The 24,842-nt window shown below is 43.1% G+C and overlaps 1 protein-coding gene across 3 annotated transcripts in view; it reads right to left on the bottom strand.

Moving 5' to 3' along the window:
- Positions 1-244: 244 nt before the first annotated feature.
- DNMT3A (DNA methyltransferase 3 alpha) overlaps positions 245-24,842 on the bottom strand; it is a 117,125-nt gene continuing 92,527 nt past the window's right edge. For all 3 annotated transcript variants that reach the window (XM_032215357.1, XM_032215359.1, XM_032215358.1), the window contains 17 exons: positions 22,508-22,720; positions 21,079-21,237; positions 18,039-18,146; positions 17,111-17,267; positions 16,682-16,831; positions 15,415-15,459; positions 14,873-14,952; positions 11,820-11,932; positions 11,194-11,377; positions 10,840-10,924; positions 10,603-10,748; positions 10,400-10,490; positions 9,159-9,307; positions 6,539-6,624; positions 4,423-4,492; positions 3,445-3,563; positions 245-2,800 (listed from right to left, as the gene is read on the bottom strand). In XM_032215357.1, coding sequence (XP_032071248.1) covers positions 2,659-2,800; positions 3,445-3,563; positions 4,423-4,492; positions 6,539-6,624; positions 9,159-9,307; positions 10,400-10,490; positions 10,603-10,748; positions 10,840-10,924; positions 11,194-11,377; positions 11,820-11,932; positions 14,873-14,952; positions 15,415-15,459; positions 16,682-16,831; positions 17,111-17,267; positions 18,039-18,146; positions 21,079-21,237; positions 22,508-22,720 — 2,097 coding nt within the window. In that variant the 3' untranslated portion in view covers positions 245-2,658. The remainder of the gene's footprint in view (positions 2,801-3,444; positions 3,564-4,422; positions 4,493-6,538; positions 6,625-9,158; positions 9,308-10,399; positions 10,491-10,602; positions 10,749-10,839; positions 10,925-11,193; positions 11,378-11,819; positions 11,933-14,872; positions 14,953-15,414; positions 15,460-16,681; positions 16,832-17,110; positions 17,268-18,038; positions 18,147-21,078; positions 21,238-22,507; positions 22,721-24,842) is intronic.

Genomic DNA, 24,842 nt, shown 5'->3' with positions numbered 1-24,842 from the left:
TTGGGGAGATACCTAGAGCCTCCTCTCCTTCAACCAGCCCTTTGGCTCAGATTACTTTGGCTGGAAACCAGCCAAGGACAAACTCACAGGAAGCTGCCTTATTTTTCTGAATGACACCATAGATCCCTTAACCTAGTACTGTCAACCCTGAGTGAGAGGATCTCTACAAGGTTTCAGGCAGGAGTTTTGTTTTTTTTCCAGCACCACTTGGAAATGCCCGGGTTTGAATTTTAAGATCTTCTACATGGAAAAGATGGACTCCGTCGTTGAGCTACAGTCTCTTCCAATAAATACTTCCCATTTAGCACCAGTGAAACTAGACTACAAGAAACCCAGAGGGAATCTCTCCCCCCTAGCTTTGTGGCAAATGGGTTGGGAAGAAAGGCTTGGAAATCCTGTAAGGAAAACCTCTCTTTGAAGAATTTTGCGCAGAAAGACAGTCCCCCTCCCAACGACCAAGGGGGTCAGAGGAAGAATGGAGTGCGAAGGAGACTGCCTATCGAAGAGGCAACAGGTGGGGGTGGGGTGGGGCATATCTTGCCAGACAGCCCCAACCGAAGAAACCACCATTCAACCTTCCCCATTCGGCCCTGAGCGAGACCCCAGCACCCTTCACAGTTTGAAGGGAAGTGAGCAGAGGCACCTACCTGCCACCCTAACTTCCCCAAATTTTAGCACCAAGACCTACAGCCTTCAACAGAGACTTTCCTTGTCTGCCGCCAACTGTTTTCACCGCTCAAGAGGTTGCGCTGGGGAGTGTTAATGAGAAGGCAGAGGGAGATCTGCTATCTTCCACCAACATTCCCGCCTGCTCCTGAGTTTTGCCTCAGCATCTACTCCATTGCCTCCGAGAGCACCATGGACACAGGGAAGACAGGAGCAGAGAGGAGACGCTGTCCCCTGGGGAGGCACAGATGGAAAAGCTGCTGAGGCAAAAAGCTGGTTGGTGGGGGAGTAGGGAAGAGATATCCCCATTAGCACCAAGAACTTTGGACCCTGTTGGGATCAGTCTCTGCAAGCAGAAGGGAGAAGCAGCCTCAAGTCCGTGCACGGAGGGTTGACCAGAGCCCAGTGGCCATCCCTTTTACACTGTGCATCACAGACTCATGGTGAAGGTCATTTATCCCCTTGCCCCAAAGAGTAAAGTGCACACAATTTCGACTCCTAAGCCAGACCTTGCACATGAGAGTTCATCAGGTCCTGGAGAGAGACTCTTCACGTGAGAACTGCCCACCTTTATTTTTGCCCCTCTGTACCCTCAACATATGGGGGGGAGGGGGGAGGAGAAAGGTAGCACAGCCAGAGTCTGATCAAGCAAAACAGGAAGTCTATAATAATTCGTGTCAGCCACAAATAGAAAGGAGGAGGGGGAGAAGGAAGACAGCAGGTGCTGACCTCCGAACACACAAAATCCACAAAGGAATGGGGCGGAAGGGGTCACTGCAGCGTAGGATGGCAGGGACTCTTCTCTTTCTCTCTACCTCCCTGGCCCCACAGCTATTCTGCAGCTGAATTTGTCTCTTAAGGGGCAAATCTGGAGAAAAGGAGCAGAACCAAAAGATCTGATCGGGAACCTTACAGCCAGTGAGTTCAGAGATGACCGAAACAAGCACTGCTGGTCCTTGGGTGCTCTTTGCCTCCTGGTCTGGCGCCAGGTTGGTGACGGGCGGAGCCCCAGAAAACGCCAATTTCAATAAAGCACCACTAACATTAGGGCCCCTGCCAGGAGCTCTGCAGGGGGGGGGGGTAGGTTAGCCCCATCTAGGAAGGCCAAAGCCCCTGGCCTGAGGGAGGTTTGCCTTTTCAGGAAGAAAAGTATTATTGCATGCCACCCGGGGCGGAGAATGGTGCCCGTCAGCCTTCTCTCCCTTATAAGATGGGGCTGCAATCAGTTGGAAAAGCTCCCCCTGCCATTCCTGCGGGCTAACATGTGAAGCACCACGGAAGCTGCCTTCAGCCCCACCCTCTGTGGTTGTAGAAGCACCATTTTGAAAGTCAGTTGTACAGTAGTAACAGTACCTTTTATATATAGATATTTCTCTCACATAACTCTCACATATATATAAACTGTAAACAAGAGGTAAGAGCGGCTGTAGGAGCAGGGTATATCAAGGTCTCCTGTGTGATAGGCACCCAAATACTCTAGTGTGTGGCTTGGGGGGGGACCAGGTAGGACTGGGAGCTTCCCAGCTTGCGCTCGGCCCAGGAATGGCGCGGACAGACGCAAGGAGGTCCCGTTCCACCTCATTTTGTGCTCCTAAACTGAGCTTGGGCAATAATGCCCCAAGGCCCATTCAGCTTTGGGCTTGGCTGGAAATTCCTCTTTTGCGGTGCGTCAGTGGACAGCCCGCATTGCTGGGGGCTCAGCCGAGGAGCGGCAGAAACCAAACTAACAGGCAAACCCATCCAGAAAGAGCAGGAAATTAAAGGATTACCAACAGAAAGTGGGATTGGTTGGTTTGATTGGGGCATTTCAAATTGGGGAGAGGATGGGTGAAGATTTGGGTGATGGGAGCTGCATATGTATGCGGGCTGTCCTCTCCCACCCTCTCACCCACCAGCCATTTCCTCCATTCTGGTGCCACTTCTCTTCTGTTCCTGGGGGTGGTTGTGTTTGAGACTCCTCCTCTGCTTTGCCAGTTTTGTGGTTACGTCTCTTTAAACACAGGCAAAGTACTCCTTTAAGGGGGCGAAGAGATGGCGGATCACTGGCACGCTCCAAGAACGACCCAGCAGTCTCTGCCTTGCCAGGCGGCTCATGTTGGACACATCCGTGTAGTGGACCGGAAAGCCAAAGACTCTGTAAGGACAGGATGCCAAATTAGTACTAAGACCCTGACATAAAAGAGCTAACAAAAGGCTGCTGCACTTGAACAAGATTTCATCTGCAATTGTGATTTGTGCTGTTAGGACTGGGGTAAAATAAATGGTTACTATAATTGCTCCTGACCATCAGGAGGTATTATGTGATTAATTTTGCCCTTACTGAGATTCACTAGCCCCAGCTAGTGTCCGGATGCCAAATCCTTTACTGCGTTTTGAATTCATAGTCCTTTCAACTGAGATTAATACAAAGATGGGACTAATGAATCCCAGTAAAGACAAAACCAGTCCTATAGTGCCTTCTACTGGGCAATAGCAAAAACAGCATTGTTAAAATATAGAAAATCTCCCTTAAGGGAGCTTCTAATATGAAGCCCAAATAGCTCCCTTTGATGTAAGGCCCAGCAGCAAATTGTATTGTGCCAATGGAAAAAGGGGGGGAAATAGATTGCACGGCAAGAGAGGCCTTTCTAAGGGCGAATGGGGTGTTTATAACCAAACATATAACCTGGCTACAACTAAGCCATATGGGGGACGGGCTCTACAGAAAAGTTATGTGCTACAAGTTCTTCAGCTCATTCTTGAAAGAAGACAAGCCCAGCCCCCCCACCCCATTCCTACCTCTCCATCTCGGTGCACCACAGGATGTCCTCCTTCTCATTCATAAAGACAGGGAAATGCTGGTCCTTGCCTTGCTTGATGGAGTTGGAACGTGTGGTGATGGTTCGTACTTTGCTGAACTACATTGGGAAAACAAAAAATGATTATCAGCAGCTATTCATACCATGCATAATGAAACTACCTCTGAGCTAACTTTACATTAGCCTTTGGCTTGTGGGAAGTCTCTGCGCAATTCCCACTGCCTTCCATCAATGGGATGATTATTTCTTCCTAGCCTTAATTTCGGTGTAGTATGAAAACGACTGTAAAACCAGGCCTCTCTAAGCTATTGCCAATCTATGGTGGCTTCTGTTTTCTCTCTTTGAGAACTGCAGAAAAAACGATGACTACTAATCTGCCATCCATTGAGGATCTGTATACTGCACCAGTCAAAAAGAGGGCTGTGAAAATATCTAGAGACCCCTCACATCCTGGACATGAATTGTTTCAACTCCTACCCTCAAAATGACGCTATAGAGCACTGCACACCTGAACAACTAGACACAAGAACATTTTTCCCCTAACACCATCACTCTGCTAAACAAATAATTCCCTTAACACTGTCAAACTATTTATTTAGTCTGCATTACTATTAGTCTTCTCATCGTTCCTATCACCCATCTCCTCCCACTTATGACTGTATGACTGTAACTTTGTTAATTGTATCTTACAATTTATATTGTTTCCTAGTATGATTTGATTGCTTATTTGTACCCTAGGACTATCATTAAGTGTTGTATCTTATGATTCGTGACGAATGTGTGCAGAGAGCATATGCAAAGACAAATTCCTTGTGTATCCAATCATACTTGGCCAATAAAGAATTCTATTCTATTCTATTGCATCTTGAGCTATGAGAAGATGCTGTTTGATGTTCTCTTTCCAAACTCTTCCATGAAGACTTGTACATCGAAACTCATTTTGGTGTCTCATGCTCACCTTAGCTATCCGGCCATGTTCCAGACACTCTTGCAATTCCAACTTATCATTCATAGTTGAAGCCAGAGGCCTGTAGGAAAACCAGGTTCACATAATTAGTTCCTAGGAATCTCAGCTCTTTTCGGTACTCTTTCTGAAAGTTCTCTTTTAAAGTATTTGTACAATAAGAACAGAAAGGGTTATTTTGGATCATTACTATTTTATGAATCAGGATTACTTTATTGAACTGCTTTTTTCAAGCTGAATAAAAATGGACAAATAGCTTTGTTGAGTCCAAGAAAGTTATTAAAATTGTCTGACCCAATTATTTTTCCCCAGTCTAGAATAATGTCACACACAAGCACAAAAACAGACTCCATTGCTTCACACAAGAAACATCACAGTGGCACAGCGGCAAGCTAGATTCTTGTCTCACAAATAAGCAATTACAAACTGCTCCACTACCCCCACTCACCCAGGATATGCCAAAATTACTTCTTAGCAAGTTCCCTTCATTTAAAAACCATGGATATAAATGGACAATATTTATGAAGATATTTTTAGCCTGCCTTTAGCACCACTTGTGGGTCTTCCAATGACTCATAACCTCATCAAATAAAGACCCTAAGGCATGTTTTCTCAATTGTGCCCCCACCCCCTCCATGCTAAGGGCCATGTTCCTATGCTTTTTACTTTGAAAAAACTCTTGCTACTTTTGTTACTACAGCTTTTCTCTTTCCAAAAACAAGTCTAACTTCATACTTTTTCTTCCTTCTTGTTCCTCAATCCTTTAATTTCTTTCCTTGCTTTACCATTGTTATTCCATTTCTTTTCCCCAGCATTGAAGAGATTAAGTATTTCAAATGGAGCTCATTACTGCCTTTTACCTAAAAAGTATACTTGTTTGCAAGTCTTCCTGTTTACACCCAATCACATTCAAGCTGCTTGTTTAGTGCCTATATCTCAATAAGTACAGTGAAACATTGCATTTAGCCCTGTCACTGCTGATTGCTGTTAATAGTTCAATCTCTTGACCACTAAAGCAGGGGTCACCAACCTTTTGGACCTCAGGGACCACTAAATTAATAATTTTGAATCCCACAGACCAGTAATATGATTTTTTTAAAAAGATAACTGTGGACCACTGGTTAATGACCACTGCACTAAAGTCTCTTCAGAAAGCTTCCTCTGTCATTGTTTCTGGACTAGAGTTAGGATTAGGACTGACCACACTGCTATCTCTATGAAAATTTATCACGGGGTGATGAATCAATCTGTAGAGAGATGTCTGTGCAATGCTTCCCCAATTCCCAAATTTGTAATGTGTTGTTCCTTTTCCCTGCTGCAAATTTCATTAATGCCCCCAAAGGACAGGATGTCCCCTTCTAGCTTGTGCTTCACAAGGCAAAAGAAGCAATTCCTTGGTGATAAGCTTTCAATATAGGTGATTGATCTGGGCCCATCTTCATAAATTGTCATTTACACTTAAGTTTTTTTTTTTAAACTTGTACTGTATCAAAACTGCTCTGAATTGGTCAAAATATGACAGCATACCCACAACACCCATATCACACATAAATTTGATAAATAAATAAATAAAAATAAATAAGTTATGCTGATATTTGTTCACACCTACAGAATTATCAGCAAAATATAGTGAAGTTGATTTGAGGCTTGAGAAATCACAACAAAACTAGCAATCTTACCTAGTTGGGTACTGAAAGTCTGCAAGCAAACAACCAAACTCAGAAAACACCAAGAACTGCAAAGTTCAATCCTGAGCTACAAATATTCTCTTTTATTAGAAGTAATAGAACCGTGGAAGAATCAAACTCGTGCAAATATAGACAGTAGATTAGTGTTTCTCAACCTTATTTATTTTTATTTTTTAAATTTATTTGCCACTCATCTCACCACAAGGTGACCAACCTTGGCAGCTGGCTGGGGATTTCTGGGAACTGAAGTCCACACATGTTAAAGCTATTCAATAGATACGAGAAGGGTAATGAGAGAATCCAGCCAAGCAATTCTTCACACATTAAAGCATCAATAATTGAACAGGTTAATACTTTACAAAACAGTGACTCATCTGCTGGTAGTTGGTGCCTGTGCAGGTAGCTTATGCTTATTAACTGACCTGTTCATGCCAGGCAGATTCCCCCAGAAGTATCGGGCTCTGTGGGCTGCAGAGACTTCTTTGGCATCGATCATCACTGGATTAGACTGTAAGGAGAGAGGCAAGGGAAGTCACATTATAGGGTAGCAGAATGAGGTTACCTCTTGAAGTTTGCAACAGGTGATTCGCAGGTTTCTTCAAGCCATCTGAACCTTTCCAAAATTTTCCCTGCTCCCCACCTGTCCAGGCACAGACCTGGCCCTTCTGGTTCCTTATAATCAGGGCTACAACTATGTATCATCCCATGTATGTATATATACTGGAGTGGACAGGAAATTTTAAAAAAAATCCCAGAAGATGCTAATGGCTTCTATACTCTTCTAAGAAAACAACATGGATTTGTACATATACTCATCAAGCTTGTATAAATATTACCGTGTTTCTCCCAAAATGTGACCCACCCCAAAAAGAAGGCCCAGCACTGTTTTGTGCACATGCATGAAAATAAAGCCCTAAATTTGGCCCTTTTTAAGCACATGCACGGCTAGACTTGCCGGAGTGAACAACAAGATTTTTCAGGGGGACAGCTACCAGTAGCTGGAGTGACCCTTACATATAGGCAAGGGTGTGCGAGGCACATGGGTCGCGTTGCTAGCTTTTTTCAGCTGCGAAAGAAGCAGCCTGATGCCCAGGTGAGGCACATTGGGTGAGTGGGTCACTCTTTTCGGCCATGAAAAAAGCAGCCCAATGGCCAGGCGTGGGTCGCGTCACTCACTCTTTTCAGCCACGAAAGAAGCGGTCCAGTGGCCAGGTGAGGCGCATGGGGCACTCCTTTCACCTGGGAAAGAAGCGGCCCGGGGGTCAGACCTGGCACACGTGTGGGGGGGAGTAAGACACGTCTCAAAAAGGCCTAGCCGTTTTTTTTGGGGGGGGGGGGTCAAAAGAAACACGGTATTATATCTGAGATAATAGTACTGACCTTGGTCCATCCCAAATCCAGGGACCATAAGGTTAGGGCTAAAAGATTTGGAGGGTGACTGACCAAGCTTACTGTCTAAAATAGTGAAGAATAATATTCCTCTGAGTATTTACTCTGAAGAGCCTTCCCATGTATGCGTATGATCAAAATATGGGATAAGTGGCAAAGCAGCAAGCAGTTTCATTCCAGAAGCAATTGCTGGAAATACTTTCTCTGCGCACAGTCCTGAACAATATGGGCCATGAATAGTATGGAGCTTTGGCCCATAAAACATGAAATGGATTATTTATTTTGATTCAGTCTTTACACAAGATAATTGACTTTCTGCATTAATTCAAAAATGTAACTTTTCTAAAAATTTGCCTTCCCTCTTTATCTGGTTGAGTTAAGGTCTCAGACCAGCAATGGCGAACCCTTTTTGGCTCGCCCGCCATAAGGGCGGGGGAGCACAGGGGGGTCGTGTGTGGCGTGCTGCACCCATAATGCAACGCATGACCCTCCCCATGTGCATGCGTGCATGAGAGGTGCTCCACCATTTTTTGCATGCTTTTTTCCGCCCTCCCCAGGCTCCAGAGGCTTTATAGGAGCCCGGGGAGGGTGAAAACAGCCTCCCCGGAGGCTTCAGGGACCTTCAGGAGGCTTCCCTAAAGTCTCCAGAGGACTAAAAAGGACCCTACAGTTTGCTCGTAGGGTCCTTTTTAGTCCTCTTGAAGGTCCCTGAAGCCTCCGGAGGGCTTAAACCAACCCTACGAGCAAACTGGAACTTCCGGTTTGGCCAAAGGGCCAGTTTTTTGCACTCCGGGGGCTTCAGGGAAGCTCCTGAAGCCTCCAGAGGGCTTCGGGGGGGGGGAGGCTCTTTTCGCCCTCCCGAGGCTCCTATAAAGCCTCTGGAGCCTGGGGAGGGGGGAAAATGGCCTTAAAAAAGGCTGAATTCAGCTGCCCAGCACGCACATGGGCGCTGCCCAGCTGACAGGACAACGCCTCACGTGCCCTGACAAATGGCTCCACGTGCCACTTGTGGAATGCGTGCCATAAGTTCACCATCCTGGGCCTAGACCAATGATGGCTAACCTTTTTGTCCTCATTTCCCGGAAGCCCACACTCATAATGCAATGCATTATCTATTATGCAACCTCCCGCATGTCCCACCCTCTTGCGCATGTGCATGACCCATCCCCTCGTTCCCTCCACACCCCTGCACATGCACGTGCGATCTCCCAACCTTGTTTTTGGCCTAGCTGGCCTCCCTGAAGCCTCCTGGGAGCAAAAATGGGACACAGGGGCGCAACCCCCGTGTTCCCCCTCCCCCACGCATGCATAGGTAACCCCTCCAGCCCCTGCATGGTACCCAAAAATCAGGTACAGGGCAGCTGAGCTGGGGCGACAGCTTGTGTGCCCTCAGAGAGGGCTCCACGTGCCACCTGTGGCACGCATGCCATTGGTTCGCCATCAGGGGCCTAGATGTAGGAGGCAAGATGGCAGCAATGCAGATCTTGCCAGGAGGCAAGTGGGTGACTAAAAAGTGATGCTGCTTTGCCCAAGACCATCCCATCCTTTGGGCCATGGTCCCATTCCCCCATCCCACGTGGCAGACATGGTTTGCTCTTCTACCCAGAAATATCCCAAGACTAGCTACGGGGAGAGCCCCTCACCTCACCTCACCTCTAGGAAGCGAGAGATGTCCCTTTTGTCACTGACGCCCATGGCCACCACATTTTCAAACAGCCAGAAGAAAGGTCGCTCATCTCCCTCCTTGGGTCTGGCCTCATGAAGGAGACGATAGAATTCAAAGAAGAGTCGCCCTGTGCCCTCTGGGTTAGGAAAACAAAAGGCAGAGAGAGGTGGATGCTTGCAAGAGGAATTGAGACATAGGCCAACAGTTTCCTCTCCGTAACCATTAAAAATCTGACTTATAGAGAGCCTAGGGAATTTTTAAAGCACTGAAGAGGATCTGTCTGCTTCATATATGGCAATATACAGTAAAAGTAAAAAATAAAAGCAGTGACCTGATCATAGCTTTCACTTGATTTTCAGTTGTAAAGGCTGTGCATTACTCAATTACATCAATTTCTCATTTACATTACAAAGATGCATTCTGAACTCAAGAAGTTTATCTCCATGGTTAACTGGTATCGTTTGAAATACTAAAATCTTGTTTGTGTAATCTCATAGATTAGTCACTAAAACCAGCCTTGCAGTCCTATCAGATTTCTTGCTATAAGTATTTGATGTGCTAAGGAGCAACATGCTCATGGATTTTTTTTCAATCCTCAATGTATCTGAGGTAGTAATACAATACAATACAATAGCAGAGTTGGAAGGGACCTTGGAGGTCTTCTAGTCCAACCCCCTGCCTAGGCAGGAAACCCTATACCATTTCAGACAGATGGCTATCCAACATCTTCTTAAAGTCTTGCAGTGTTGGAGCATTCACAACTTCTGGAGGCAAGCTGTTCTACTGATTAATTGTTCTGTCAGGAAATTTCTCCTCAGTTCTAAGTTGCTTCTCTCCTTGATTAGTTTCCACCCATTGCTTCTTGTTCTACCCTCAGGTGTCTTGGAGAATAGTTTGACTCCCTCTTCTTTGTGGCAACCCCTGAGATATTGGAACACTGCTATCATGTCTCCCCTAGTCCTTCTTTTCATTAAAATAGACATACCCCGTTCTTGCAACTGTTCTTCATATGTTTCATATATTCATATGAAAGAAAAATATATTTTAATTTTCAAGTACTATCGAACTATAATTCCCATTAATTGCAATCAACATGACTATCAACAAAGGATGCTGTGAGCTGTAGTTAAGTAGTTTCTGGAGGACCATAGTTCCTTACCCCTGGATCAACTGCTTTAAAAGAACATGTCCTGGGGAAACCACAGAGGAGATGGATGGTAGCACTTACCATAAAGGCCTTTCCTGGCAGGATTAACAATGGAGAGGTCATTGCAGGGGCTCCCTCCAATCACTAAGTCAAAGGGACCCCATTCTTGTATCTGTAATATATGGAGATTTAATAGTCAGATGCAGGAGGAAAAATGTATCTGGGGCTGTGTCAGCCTCAGTTACACAAACCGAAGGAAGCCTCCCCATCAAAGCTCCACGTACATGTTTCTGAGTGACATTGCGGACGTCCCCAACATACATGATCTTGCCCTGGTGTCGGACCATCCCAACTGTGATAGAATCTTCACACACCTCAGATGCTATGTATCGATCCACCTGGATGCCCAAATCCTTTAGGACAAGGAGCCCTGGAAAATGAAAACCACAGTGTTACTGTCTCTCCCACGTGGCATTCACGATACCACTTCCTTTTCTGATATTAGGAGGGTCGGAACTCACCTGTGGCAATGCCATCAAACAGTGACAGCACCCGAATGGGCTTTCTCTTTTCAGCAGGGACTGGAGGGTAAATCTTTGGTGGATCCTGCAAAAAGCAAAGGAGCAGCGTGAAATGGTTGGCATGTAAGTTTTGGCCACAGTCACTACAGAGAGATAGCAGAAGGCTCCCGAGTTTCCCAAGAGTTGGTGCTCAATAGCAGTCCTAGACTTAAGAGCCACTGGCCGACTGGTTCAGGTATGTAATATACTAGTAAACCTGAGAGCATTTGCAGATTTCTCTTGCCTTCTGAATTTTCCTGATATCAAAAGCTTCTCTTTGTCCCCATCCCCACCTCCACTCCATGTTGAACTCACAAACTCTTGATCATGATTGTTGGCAAAAAACATCTGAAGGCGTGAGGGCCAGTCTTCTCGTCGCCGGAGCAGCCCATAGACACCCTTGTGGCCACACATGTAGCAGTTCCAGGGATCTTCCTTGATAGCTGCCTGAGCAGCCCCAGGACCCACCAGTAAGTCCACACACTCTACACAAAAGCATCTGCAAACCAAAACAATTAATGCTACGTATGGAATGTGCTCAGCTCAGGACGCAACAGACAAACAATGGCTTTGATTTAGATATTCTGGGTCCTTCTGGAATGCCAGAATCACCCAAGCTTTGACTGGCTGAAAATACTGAAAAGTCAAGTCGAGCATACAAGCCACCTCGTTCCAAATACGTTTTCCCAATCCCTTGTTCTTCAGCCTGCCTTTAAACTGCCTTGATCTTAGTTTTCTTTGCCTTTCCTAGGTTAGTTTTCCATTAATAGAAACTGAAAAGACAGACCCAGGCTCTCCCCATGGGCGATTGATTTTCCACAGAAAAGATGCAAAAGTTATATTAATTTTCTCTTGAATGCAAAGGAGAGGATTTGACTAATGGTGACACTACCCTAAAAAGGCCCATTGGGGTGGGGGGAGGGGCAGAGATGCCGTCTCACCTGCAACAATTGTTGTTCCCACACATAAGGACTTCACGGCCACCGCAGCAGATGGTGCAATATGATTGATAGCCATCATCATCATATTGATAGGCGCATTCCAAAAAGCAGTTCTAAAGAAACAAAGGTGTGAGGGATAGTTCTAAGCCCAATAAATTAAGTTTCTCCTATCATAAAAGTATTTTATAACACGCTAACTACAAGTGTGTTTAATCTTATCTTACAGATGTAGAACAGAAAGCAATACAGTGGATGTTGCAAAATACACTCCAGGCATCCATAGAGGAGGCAAATGTGGTACTGGCTCTGGGAAAAAATATGTAACCATCAGACAAGAGCTAATCACAGAGATGTAAACTGCTACGATCAGTTTTTGTCTGACAGGATCGCAATTTCCTCCAAGGAGGAAGGTGTTTGAAACATGACAGGAATTTGGAGAATTTTTTTCCCCCAGTAAGGGGTTTTCTCTCCTTTTGTCCTCATTGCCTTTGTCCTTTTGCAGTTCTAAAGCTAAAGGTTCCCCTTGCACATTTGTGTTAGTTGTTCCTGACACTAGGGGGCGGTGCTCATCTCCGTTTCAAAGCCGAAGAGCCAGCGCTGTCTGAAGACGTCTCCATGGTCATGTAGCTGGCATGACTAAACACCAAAGGTGCACGGAGCGCTATTACCTTCCTACCAAAGGTGGTCCCCATTTTTCTACTTGCATTTTCAGGTGCTTTCAAAATGCTAGGTTGGTAGAAGCTGGGACAGGTAATGGGAGCTCACTCCGTTACTTAGCACTAGGGATTTGAACCGCTGAACTGCTGACCTTCTGATCGACAAGCTCAGCATCTTAGCCACTGAGCCACCACATCCCCCTTTGTACAGTCTACAAATTTAAACATATTTTTTAAATTTAAAAACAGTCTATAGTTCTACAGTCTCTATAACAAGTTGACTGCCCCACACTCCCAAGGTCACCCTTCCATCTCTGTTCTTTCCCCACTCCCAGGCAATGTTCCCTCTAAGCAGCGCAGGTGCGCGGCCACGCACGCGGCAACAAAACACCGCACAGCAGTTTCCAACTGCTGCGCAGTGGTTTTTGTGAGACACTTTCCACGATAATAGGAGAGGAGAGCCAGCCTGGAGACAGCAATCAGTTCTAGGTCCACAAGGCAGAAAGTAGCTGAGAGAAGGGGTATGGGGGTTGGGAGAAGGCATGGGACGGGCTCCCAGCAGCGGCTGCTCAGATTTGCCATTAGAGAGAGAGAGAGAGAGGGAGGGAGGGAGGGTGTGTATCCCTCCTTCCTTCAGCCCAACACTCTCACTGGCATCCTGGCCAGACAAGAGGGACTGCAGAGGGTTTCCTCGAATCTAGGGCAGCGAGTCATTCAATGGGAAAGTTGCTTCTTGGAAGGAATGACCCGGTTTGGCTCCCGCTTTGTCTCTCCTGCCTCGTTTCTCCTGGCTCTTTGCTCCTCCGTTCGATCATTGGGCGGCAGATCGAAAGCAGGAGCCAAGCCGGTCATTCCTTCCAAGAGGCAAGTTTCCCATCGAATGACTCATTGCCCTAGACTCGGGGAGACCCTCTGCAGTCCCTCTCGTCTGGCCGAGAGTGTTGGGCTGAAGGAAGGAGGGATACACATGCACTCTCTCTCTCCGAGAGAGAGAGGGGGGGGGAGAGGGAGAGAGAGAGAGAGAGAGAGAGAGAGAGATAGATAGATAGATAGATAAGATAGTGGCCAGACTTAGCACTTTGTTAAGTTTCTTTCTCTGTGTGTTGTTGATATATACATGTCTCTATGGATGCAATTGTGCAAGCATTTTTTTCCTCTTTTAAAGAATTTTTGAATTACTCCTCACCAAACCTTTAAGACTGAAAGTGTTAGATTGAAATATAAAGAGATTGTCAATCACCATACTGTTAGATTGATAGGCAATTATGGACTATCTTGATTATATCCTCCTTAGAAAGAATATGCTACTGTATGGCTGAGAAAAAGATCAAACTTCATTCCATGGAAACCCAGCAAAGTTCATAGGGAGGGTTTCTTTCTACGATGGGCTTCTTGGGTCAACAGTGAATATCAGTTATCAAAAATGTACGTAGAAAATTAAGCAGACAATAGGCAATTACAAAAAGGGAAGCCAACTTTTTGAATTCTGTTTCTTTGCACTTAGTGACTTATAAATAGACTGTTCTGAAAACCTAACCTAAATTACTATATATTTTAAATAGCTGTAAAGCTATGCTGAAAAAGTTGTTCTCAAGGTATTGTGATAAATTCAATAAAAAGAAGAGAATTCTTGATGAACTTAAGGAGAAATGAGAATACTGGATAGTAAATGGACAAATAAAGTTACCAATCAAAGAGAATATTTGCACCTCAGGGTTGAAATGAGATGTTCTCTCTTACTCTTTCCTCTTCCTCTCTTCTCTCTGTCTCATCCTCTTTCTCTTTGTCTCTCTTCTCTTTCTCCTTCTTTTCCATTCTTCCTTCACTTTCTCTCTCCTTCTCCTTTCTCTTTCCTCTTTGTCTCTTTTTGTCTCTCTCATCCTCTTTCTCTGTCTCTTTCTCTCTTCTTCTTTTCCATTCTTCTGTCACTTTCTCTCTCCTTCTCCCTCCTTTGTCTCTTTCTGTCTCTCTCACCCTCTTTCTCTTTGTCTCGTTCTCTCCCCTTCTTTCCCACTCTTCTCTCACTTTCTCTCTCCTTCTCTGTCTCTCTTCCCTATTTTTTCTTCCTCTCTCCCACTCTTTTATCACTTTCTCTCTACCGCCCAACCTGCCCCCATACTTATCTTCGACTGATCATGTTTGCAATAATTTACCTTTTCTAAATAGGCGCAGTTCCCTTACCAGATCCCTCGCTCACTCAAACACACACACACACACAACCATTTTTCTCCATTCCAATTTGGATCCTATAAATCAATTGCTCTGTGAAACATCTGTGAAAAAAAATCAGGTGCTCAGGCATGAAAATGTGCCGCTCAAACACTATACTTTTCCGCACACACTGAAAAAAAATTAGAGGGAACATTGCTCCCAGGTTGCCCCTGTGCCCCGTCTTACCTTGCAGTTTTGGCACATTCCTCCAATGAAGAGAGGGTGTTCCAGGGTGACATTCAGGCTTCCACAGGAAATGCAGATATCTGAGAAGTGGTGTAGTTGTTGAGTGAGGAAAGAAAAGAGATACATTACCCTGGGCTAGTGAGAAAGGTACCACTCTCTATCCCCTCTAACTCAATGGCAGCATTCTCCTCTTTCAAAACCACAGCCAGCAATAGGCTCACTGAGCATGGATCATCCTAGTCTTTTCCATTAGACGGATGTGATCCATAAAAGGCTTTTCCTTATGCTCAACTGTGAAAGTGCTGGGCTACTTTTGGATTTGTTAGTAATGATTTTATTTGTGATATGTTTCAAGCCTACCCAGAGTCTACAAACTCTAATGGCAGAAGGATCCATTTGCTAACTACTGAACTGCAGCTGTGATGATCACCTTGAATTTTAGAGACAACTTGCAGCAGAGTAGGGAGGAATCCAATTGGTTGTCATGCCCTTTACGTAATTTAATATGGGGAAGGACAAAGAATGCATTTGCTTAACCTCACCTTCAATATTCCTGCATTTCTGTCGAACCTCATAAACAAGACGTTCTAAAATAGCAAAAGAATTTGTTAAAACAAGGAATCAAGAAATGCCACAGGATCAATAAATATAGTTGAAATTGAGGGCAACCAGAAAGGCCTAATCTTTTAGACGTAGGGAATTACATGAATTCCAATTAGAACAAGTTCTAACATTAAAGATGAAAAAGGGAAGGCAGTTTAGTTCACATCAATAAGACAATGGCTTAACTAGGCACAACTGACATAGTCATACAGCATTTGTACAAGATTAGTTAATTTTGGCTACCTTTTTGTGCCTTGTACATGAATCTTGCTAGTATAATTAACTTATGGCTCTATGTACCTCACAACCTTGACAGTAAATCTATAATCAGGTTAAGTGTTTTGGGTGAACACAGCCAATATTCTGTTAATTTATATTAATTTAATGAGTCCAGTTCTGGAACTAGCAAAAACAAGGGAAAATATTGCCTTTGTATTACAGAGTTAGACTAAATTTATTCTTGGAGATTGGGAGGTCCCATCATTCTCCCCTTTTACCACCCACATTTTTTTGGTTCCACTGATTTTTAAGTATAATTTATGGCAGGCTGGATGAGGCTAATATGGAATTTGGCCCCCAGAAAGTTGCACACTCTTGGTTTAGATCAGGATGAAATTCATGATTTATTTGTAGCTATGTATATAATCCTACCCAAGAGCTACATTTTTTCTGGGTTTCAGTTTTCTTACAAAGGCCTGTTACTGCTTGTTCCAGAAAATCTATGCATTGCTATCTAATCGTCATGGGATAGTGGCACCATTTCTCCTTCTCCTTCTAGTATCAAAGTTCTCAAGTTAGAGAATGGAGGGAGAGTTCTTTGAGCTTCAGAATGGGTTTTTATGATAATTCAGTGAAAGTTAGGAAAAGAGAAGCAAACATGTGGGCTGCAACATGGGGAAAGGAGATGAAATTAAAAGACTGAGCATGGAAGAAAAGACCAATTATCCAGATAAGAATGGCATGTACTGTCTTCCCCCCTTTAAAAAATGGATGAATATCAGGGAGCCCTACATTGGCTTTATATAACAAAAGGTCCCAACAAACAGCAGTAAGAAAGGATATTGAGAGTTAGAAGTACGTAGTGGTTTTAACTACTTGTCTATCCTCAGATATAGCTTGGGATTGGGGGAAAAAAGATCAAGTGGAGATTAGCTGGGATAAGCTAACAACCTCCAAGCTACCCATCCCATTCTGTCCCAGATATACCTCGGGTGCGCTCATCTATGATTTCCTTGACCTTAGGCTTCTCAGCTGTGCTTTTCCTTGGTTTTTTGGCTGGCGGAGGAGGGGCATAGGCAGCAGCTTCTGGTTCCCCCCACATCTCCGGGTAAACTTCTTTGTAGGGATTGCGTTCCTCTGAGATGGCAGAAAGAAGTACATCAGTGTGGCAGCAAGATAAGCAGGGTGGGAAATCAAGCTTTGATTCTTTTGATCTGGAAGCTTGTCTGTCATCAGACTTTGTGATAGATGACAGTGTATGCTAACCTCCAAAGAGTTATCTGGCTGTTCTTTGTCCTGTGGAATCCTGCTATAATAGGACTCTACCACACCTCAGAAACAAATGGGTCAAAAACACCTGTTATCCTATGGAATAGGGGCTTTGGGGGTTGTGATGATTTAATTCCATTTCATTACCTTCGGGAGGCTCCAATCCCTTTGGGCCGGATGGCTGGAACCCTCCTAAGGCCCATTCAATCATCTGTTTGTTCTGCATTTCGACCACTTTAGAAGTGTCAGTTTCATCATTCTCTGGACAGGATGGAAAGATCTTGCCTGATCTGCTGCTGGCCACCTGGAGGGGGAGACAGATGGACAGAAGGGTCAGCTGATTCTGGAATGAATGGAGTTCAGCTTCTACAGATGTCTTTCCTGAGCGCCATAATTTATTTTATTGTATTTACATCCCACTTTTTTCTCTCAGAGTAAAGGTGTCATCCATAGAATCTTCTTTCATTTAATCCCAACAGATAGATTGGTTCAGAGAGGTTAAGCTGAGCGCCTTCCCTGAATTCCATGATCAAAATGGGTTGAGTTTGGCTTCTTGTTCCTAGTCCAAGACTTTAACCACTATATTACATAAACAGAAACGACATTCCCCAATCTCCACATATTGTATTGGGCTTTCTTACATTCTTTTGAATCAGTGAAGTTGTCCCAGACAATAAAGGAGGGAAAACAGAATTTTAGGAAGCTGTTTTTTCAAAAGCCAGAGTGCTCACGTAGCCCAAAAAGTGTTGATGAGTTTTCCCTCCTTTCTCTTCTTCTCATTTTTATTACCTTCTCTTTTAATGCACAGCTTTGCTTGCTTCCATGAACTATCTCAAATTATTGAATGGCACACATTGCATAAGGATGCAATGAGGAATTCCTAATGAAAGGATGGTCCTTTTTCATTCTCTGGGATAGCCAATCTGAGACGGTACAGAGATGATTCTGAAGATTATTTCTTTCCATCTATGAGCAATCCATCTCATGATATCCTTATTCCGCTATAGAAGTTAGTCACCACAGGGGAAAGACTACAGGGAAACAAGTCCCAGAGGTAGACAAAGGTTGTGCTTACCTGCAGTACTTCATAGATGGCCTTTCGATACATGGGCTGCTTGTTATATGTGGCCTGGTGAAAGGCGCTAGCAAAGGAGCTGAGTGGAAGCAGTTTCTCCACACAGACCTGCCAGAACAAAGAGATCAAGGAAATAATACCAAGTTCTTTCTTCCCTATGAATAGCACGGGTCCCTAAGGCTGATCCCTCTACAGCCTCACAGAAGGCTGTGAAGTGGGAAACAGAATGGAAGATTGCACACCACTTTAGTTTCCTTTTTGAGAGGTTTCCCCCACCACCCCGAAAAATGTTTTGGATTTAAGGAGCAGGATGGGTATCACGAAATGTGTACTGCATATACTTAATGCAATTATTTCATCCATCCTGAACCCGTCGTGCATGCATAGCATTCTCAATACTGCAGTCTTTTTCCCTGCCTGTCACACTGTCAGATACACCAAATAAATATTTCTCCCACATGTGTAAGGAAAAGTTTAGATTCACCCCAATGCCTCCCTCTTTAGGAAGAAGCAGCTTTTGGGAGACTGTAGGCAGTTCTCTTGGGAAAGAGAAAGAAGACAGTGGAGGAAGAGATCAAGAGAAAGTTGGGGCCATTCTCCTTCGGCACAGATTTAAACTTTAAAAAGTTGAAATACATTAAATCAGAAGGAGAAAAATCTGATTCAATGCTCTGTTTCTCTTTAAATCTTTGATTGGAACTGTGCTAAATTTAATCTTTGTTTAGGTACTGTAACTATATTTTCTTCACATAGGAGTATTGCTTTTCTGTCTTCAGGGAATCTGTGTTGTCGAGCTCTTAAAATTAGTTTGAAGTTTGTCCGATCCTGTGATTGGCCATAACTTTTATATTTACTTTATATTTTCTGTTGGAACCTTTTAAAAATTCCATTGATTTGCAGTTGCTAGATTCCCAGATCAAAATAGTGTTATACTTTATCTTTTCCAATACAGATTATTTCCCACACTTTTTTCAACTCTATGGAAATTTGACCCTTCTCTTCCTGGCCAGGGAGATATTTATTCAACATTTACACAATGGTTTTCACTAGCCTGATACTAATTTTTAATTCAGGAGTTTGAGAAGATTGGGAAGTCAACTGGGACTTGATTGGGATATCCCATAACAGGGCAGTGGAGAAGCAGAGAAGGGAAGAAAGGGAAGGCATGTTTGAGAGGACTGGTGGGATTACCCACTCCAGCAGTTGCTAAGAGGAGGATAGGAATAAGTGCAGTGGCTTACATGGCCTCATGGTCAAGTTACTTCATGGTCTCTGAAGGCTTTGTTTTGATTGAGACCCAGAATAACAAAGTAAGTTCTAGGTTTTCTTTCTGCCAAACCGTGGCTGATCCAGTAATTCAGCAAAACAAGAGAGCATGACATTTTTGTTTTGTAAAAGAGAAACACATTTCTTTTTTACACATCCACAATCATTTTGTTAAAGTTATTTTTTCCGCCTCACAGAAATATTTATATTTTCCAGTGCAATAACACATCAATAATCTGCCAAAATATACAAATTAACAACTTTCAAAATGTTTACCCTTTATTTTAAATCTCTAGGATTTTAAAATAGAATTTTTTATGGAAACAAACAAGCTAAAGATAAACCATCTACTGGTAGTGCTGATAAAAGTCAATAACGTCCTATTTGTGTGAGTCAGGGTTTCTTACAATTGCTATAAATAGAAATATCAATACAAAATAAATGAGGAATGAAAAATGACAGTGGCGGTTCACCCACAAAAGCGCGAACGACAAAAGCGCGCCTGACTAAACCGCGGTGACAAAACCGTGAGTTCTAAAGCACGCCGACAAATGACCGCTGAAGCGCGCCGACAGCAGCACGCCGACAGAAGCGCGCTGTAACCCTAACCCTTACCTTAAATCGCGCTTCTGTCAGCGCGCTGATGACATCGTGGTTTTAGCGACGCGGTTTAGTCGGCGCGGTTTTGTCGTTCGCCCTTTTGTCAGGTCACGGACAATGGCTGTTAAGGAGGCTCATCATTACTTCCCATTAAAATACAATTCAAATTTCATTGTTTTTTTTTATTTCCAATGGAAAGATTTTCCTTTATAAATTCTATCATCGTTTTAATTGATCCATACATTAAATGTATTTTTTAAAAGGAAGTAGTGTATTTATTTCTTGCCAGTTCTAACCACAATCAAATGATGTTTTATATTTTAGGGGGATTGCAGTATTGCAAAACTTGAAAATCCTTAGTATATATTGAAAAAGTATTATGTTATATTACTGTTTTGTGATTGTGGCACCACACATACTACAATTTTAGAAACAACAAAAATACTGCTGATTAATTTGGGACTCAGAAACTGGACTATACTTGCAGTTATGGAACAAAGTGCTGAATAAACAATGGCTGAATGTGGCTACTTTCATTCTGGCTTACCACATTGTATTAATCCAGGAAGCACAACTTGTAAACTAAAGATAATGGCACAGATACACAAATTGAAGCCTTAGAACTATTTGCAGACCCACTCCAAGGAGAGTCCTAAGAGACTCTTTAAGTTGTTAACAGGTTGTACTTTCTACTGTTCTAATAAACAATTGATCAGGCTTCTGAATTTAATGCACTGGTTTTAACCTCTGAAGCACCACGTTTTTAATCTGCAGCATCACAGGCATAGGAGATTGTCCAGAGTCTGAGATCTGCCCCTAAACAGGCATAAAAAATGGGAGCGGGAACTGTGTAGTGATGCCAAGATATTATAATATCCGGTGAAAAAAAGTCCTTCTCGTTCCAAAGAAAAACTTCTTCAGTGGGCAGTTTTATCTGCTACCTTTTAGCACAAAAATGACTGCTATGCTATTTTCAGATGGATTTTAAAATGTTTTGGTAATTATACAAGGATTGCTTTCAGTTCTTGAAAATATTGGAAATAAAACAGGTAAAATAATAAAAAAAGAGCACAAGAAGGACTGTTCATACAAAGAAGCAGGTCCCACCCTCACCCCCCAGTTTTTTCTAGTTTGGGACCTTTTCAGAAAACCCAGCTTGAGCTCAATCACTTACCACAGAAAACTTCCCATCACCGAACCACATGACCCAGCGGGTACCTTCAGCAGCCCGGCTCCTGCCAGTCATCCACCAGGAAACAATGCGGCCTGGCCACCAGGAGAATCCACGGAGTTTTCCCCACACCAGCTCCCCGATCCCAAACCCCCGGCCATCCTGCAGTTGAAAAGAAAAAAATAAGCAAATTGTTATAGTGATTGGAAAAACTAAAGAGAATCATACATAAATACTCAAGTCAATGAGGGCCAGGGTTTCTGCTAAAAGCTCTCATTTTGGATGATTTTTATGAAGGGTACAGCACAGTTGTTAATCCCATATGCATGATTCACAGAGAACATGCTAAAGAATAGAGAAGCCACATACAAACAAGGTGAGTAAGCAATGCTTTGGCAGAAACTTGAATGTGAGTTAGGAAATGGGTAAGGCAAGGAGATGAGCCTTGAAAAACTACATAGGAAGAAAAACAGATGGGCAGGTATTTATGTTATGTATTTATTTTTCATTTTTCTGAATCAGAGATTCATCTGTTCACTTTTTCTAAAGGTGCCAAAAGTTATTTTCTGAGAGCATCAATAGCTAAGTGAAAAGACTGGGATTTCTCATTAGCCCTCTGACTTTGATATGCTCTTGTCTGCACTCTAGTCTCTAAATGTTTCTTTACCCATTCAACTTCAGCTATTCCCTACATCCAGACTTTGGCCTCTTTTTATTTGTTCCAATTTTTTCCCCTTTGTCTTCTCCACCTGTAGGCACTTCCTTACAACCCCTATGTTAAACAAACTTCTTCCTAAGCCCATTCTTCTCTTCCATTTCTTTGCCCTTCATCATCATGTGTCGCTTCATGCTCTTCCATATATCTGCAGTGCATATTCACTGCATCTAATACGTGGCTGCAGCTTCATTACATAAAAAGGAATCCGCAGGGCAGAGGTGGTATTTAGCAGGTTCTGACCAGTTCTGGAGAATCAGTAGCGGAAATTTTGAGTAGTTCGGAGAACCAGTAAATACCACCTCTGACTGGCCCTGCACCCATCTATTCTCTGCCTCCCAAGTCCCAGCTGATCAGGAGGGAATGGGGATTTCGTAGTAATCTTCCCCTGGAGTGGGGAGAGAATGGAGATTTTACAGTATCTTTCTCCTGCCATGCCCACCAAGCCACACCCACAGAACCAGTAGCAAAAAATGTTTGAATCCCATCACTGCCTCAGGGGCAGTTTCTTCCAGTAGCATGACACTTTTGACGTGTGGCACTTGGTAGCCTTGTTTTCCTTTAATCCAACTAGCAGTAATACAACCACAAATGCTGTTTGGAGACAGGAAATGGGTTCCTGTCTCCAACTAAGGATGCCCCAAGAACAAGGTTTCCCAGGAGTTTAGAATGGTGGGAAAACAAACTTTTGGGAGCAGAACTCTGTCCCTGATTCACCTCATATTCTGGCTCATCATCAGGTGACTTTGATATGCTCTTCTCTACAGCATCAGGCCCCACAGGCTCTGGGGTAGTAGCCACAGTGGGAGAAGCGGGGTCAGTGGGCTGCTGCGAGGCTGGTGGGCTAGCCTCCTCCTCCTTCTGGGGCTCGCTCCGTGGTGTTTCTTCCACAGCATTCATTCCAGCAATTACCTTAGCTTTCTTTTCAGCCTGCAGAAAGAACAGAGTTAAGGTGGAGAGTCATGAGAACGTTCTTGAAGAACTTATTTCCGAGTTAAGTTTTTAAAATTTTACTCTAATCCTTGATCTCTTAATAATTGCATTTTCATAATGTACTAAACTTGGTTAATGAATTTTTCTGTTTTCTTTCTGCTTCTTCACAACACACTGAGTAATAAAATAACCAAAAGGACTGGCATTACACATTATATTAAGCTGCTTATAACACTTAAAGCATTCTATGTAGGTACAACTACAGGTATTCCTTGATTTACAACCATTCGTTTAGTGACTGTTACAATGGCACTGAAAAAAAATGACTTGGGACCTGTTTTCACATTCACAATCGTGGGAGCATCCCCGTGGGCACGTGATAAAAATTCAGATGCTTAGCAACTGACATGTAATTATAATGGTGGCAAAGTCCCAGGGTCATGTGATCATCTGTTGTGACCTTCTGACAAGTGAAATAAATGGGGCACAATTGTGTTACTAACTTATGGCAATAACTGCAGTGATTCACTGAACAATTGTGGCAAGAAGGCTAATAAAATGGGGCAAAATTAATTTAACAACTACTCGTATTTTTCGGAATATAAGATGCACAAAGGTTTTGAAGAGGCAATTTTTTTTAAAAAAAGTTTTTGCTCTCTGCAAACCTCCCAAACGGCCCGTTTTTCATGAAAACGGGCTTGTCCCCCGCCCCAAAGGCATGAATAGCTTTTAGGGGGTTTTCAGAGTGCTCTTGGGGTGTACCCCCAAAAAAAACAAGCAAAAAACACCCAGTTTTTCACGAAAACAGGCCCGATTTTTTGTCAAAAAATTGCATCCATAGCCTTTAGGAAACTTATAGAGTACCCCTGGGAACAGGGGTGGGGGTCCGAACAAAAATGGCCCATTTTTCACTCATTTCTGCCTTCCCCAGCCACCAGGAGCTCTCTGAAAGCCTTCTACGGGCTCTGCATGGCCATTTTGGTGAAGGGGCGGGGTTTCAGGAGGAAAAAAACTGCTGTATTCAATGTATAAAATGCACCCAGATTTTCAGCCTCTTTTTTGAAGGAAAAAGATGCATCTTATACTCCTAAAAATACGGTATCTTGCTTAGCAATGGAAATTTTGGGCTCAATTGTGGTCATAAGTCAATGACTAGCTGTATTAAGTATTCAAATCTCGGATTATGCATGTTGTGTGAATAGAGGCATTATGACAGAAACATAGGTTCACTTAATCCCTCTAAGATTATGGAACACTTAAAAAAAAAAGCAAATCTAGATGATTTGAACAATTGCACTGTTTTACATGTACTACACTGTTTAGCACATGATTGTACAAGAACTCCAGAATTGAAGTAAATCATATAAACTACCAGAGATTTAGATAACGTTTTACCATAATGCATCCCAACATTATCTTTTGAACAGGAGATAATGAATTACAATATATATTATTTTTAATTGCTATACAATTTACAACATATCTTCCATATGTCATGTTTCTACTACGCCATACTTGGCAAGCTTAAAAAAAAAATCTAACAGTTGCTTTTACACAATGAAAATGTGTTGAGCATGTTGTGTGAAACCAGCCTATATTTTATTGCTGGCTGAGGAATTCTGGGAGATGAAGTTCATCTATATTAAAGTTGCCAAGTGCGAAAAACACTGGGCTAAAAAGATAACAAGTGCTGCATTCAAATGCCTTTGGAGAGCATCAGTTTAGGGAAGTCTAACTCATCTTGCATTTGTCTTCAGGAAAACAAGAATAAAATTGTTTGTATTCCCACAGTAAGGGGACTGTGGTGGTAGAAGGGAGTGCTTACTTGTTTCCTGTTTATGGTAGGAAATGAAAAACTTGAATCTATGACTGCCTGGATGGAGATAGTTTGCCCCATTGGGACAATCCCACATTCCATAACAGAGCAGCGTAAGACGGACAGACAGACAAAAGAGTAAAAGCACTAAAAACAGAAGAAAATTAGGGAGGGCAATTCTACTATGAAAAAAAAATAAAAATATGCCTTTCAGTGTAGGAAAATAGCTCTATTTATTCAACTACTCTGCTTTGTACATAACGATAAAATGCATAGTCAGTTAATTGCCTTTTCTCTGTTAGG

This window comes from Thamnophis elegans, chromosome 4 (assembly GCF_009769535.1).
Source record: "Thamnophis elegans isolate rThaEle1 chromosome 4, rThaEle1.pri, whole genome shotgun sequence".
Lineage (NCBI taxonomy): Eukaryota > Metazoa > Chordata > Lepidosauria > Squamata > Colubridae > Thamnophis > Thamnophis elegans.
Note: the sequence above shows the minus strand (reverse complement) of the source record. Positions and strands in the feature narration are given on the sequence as shown.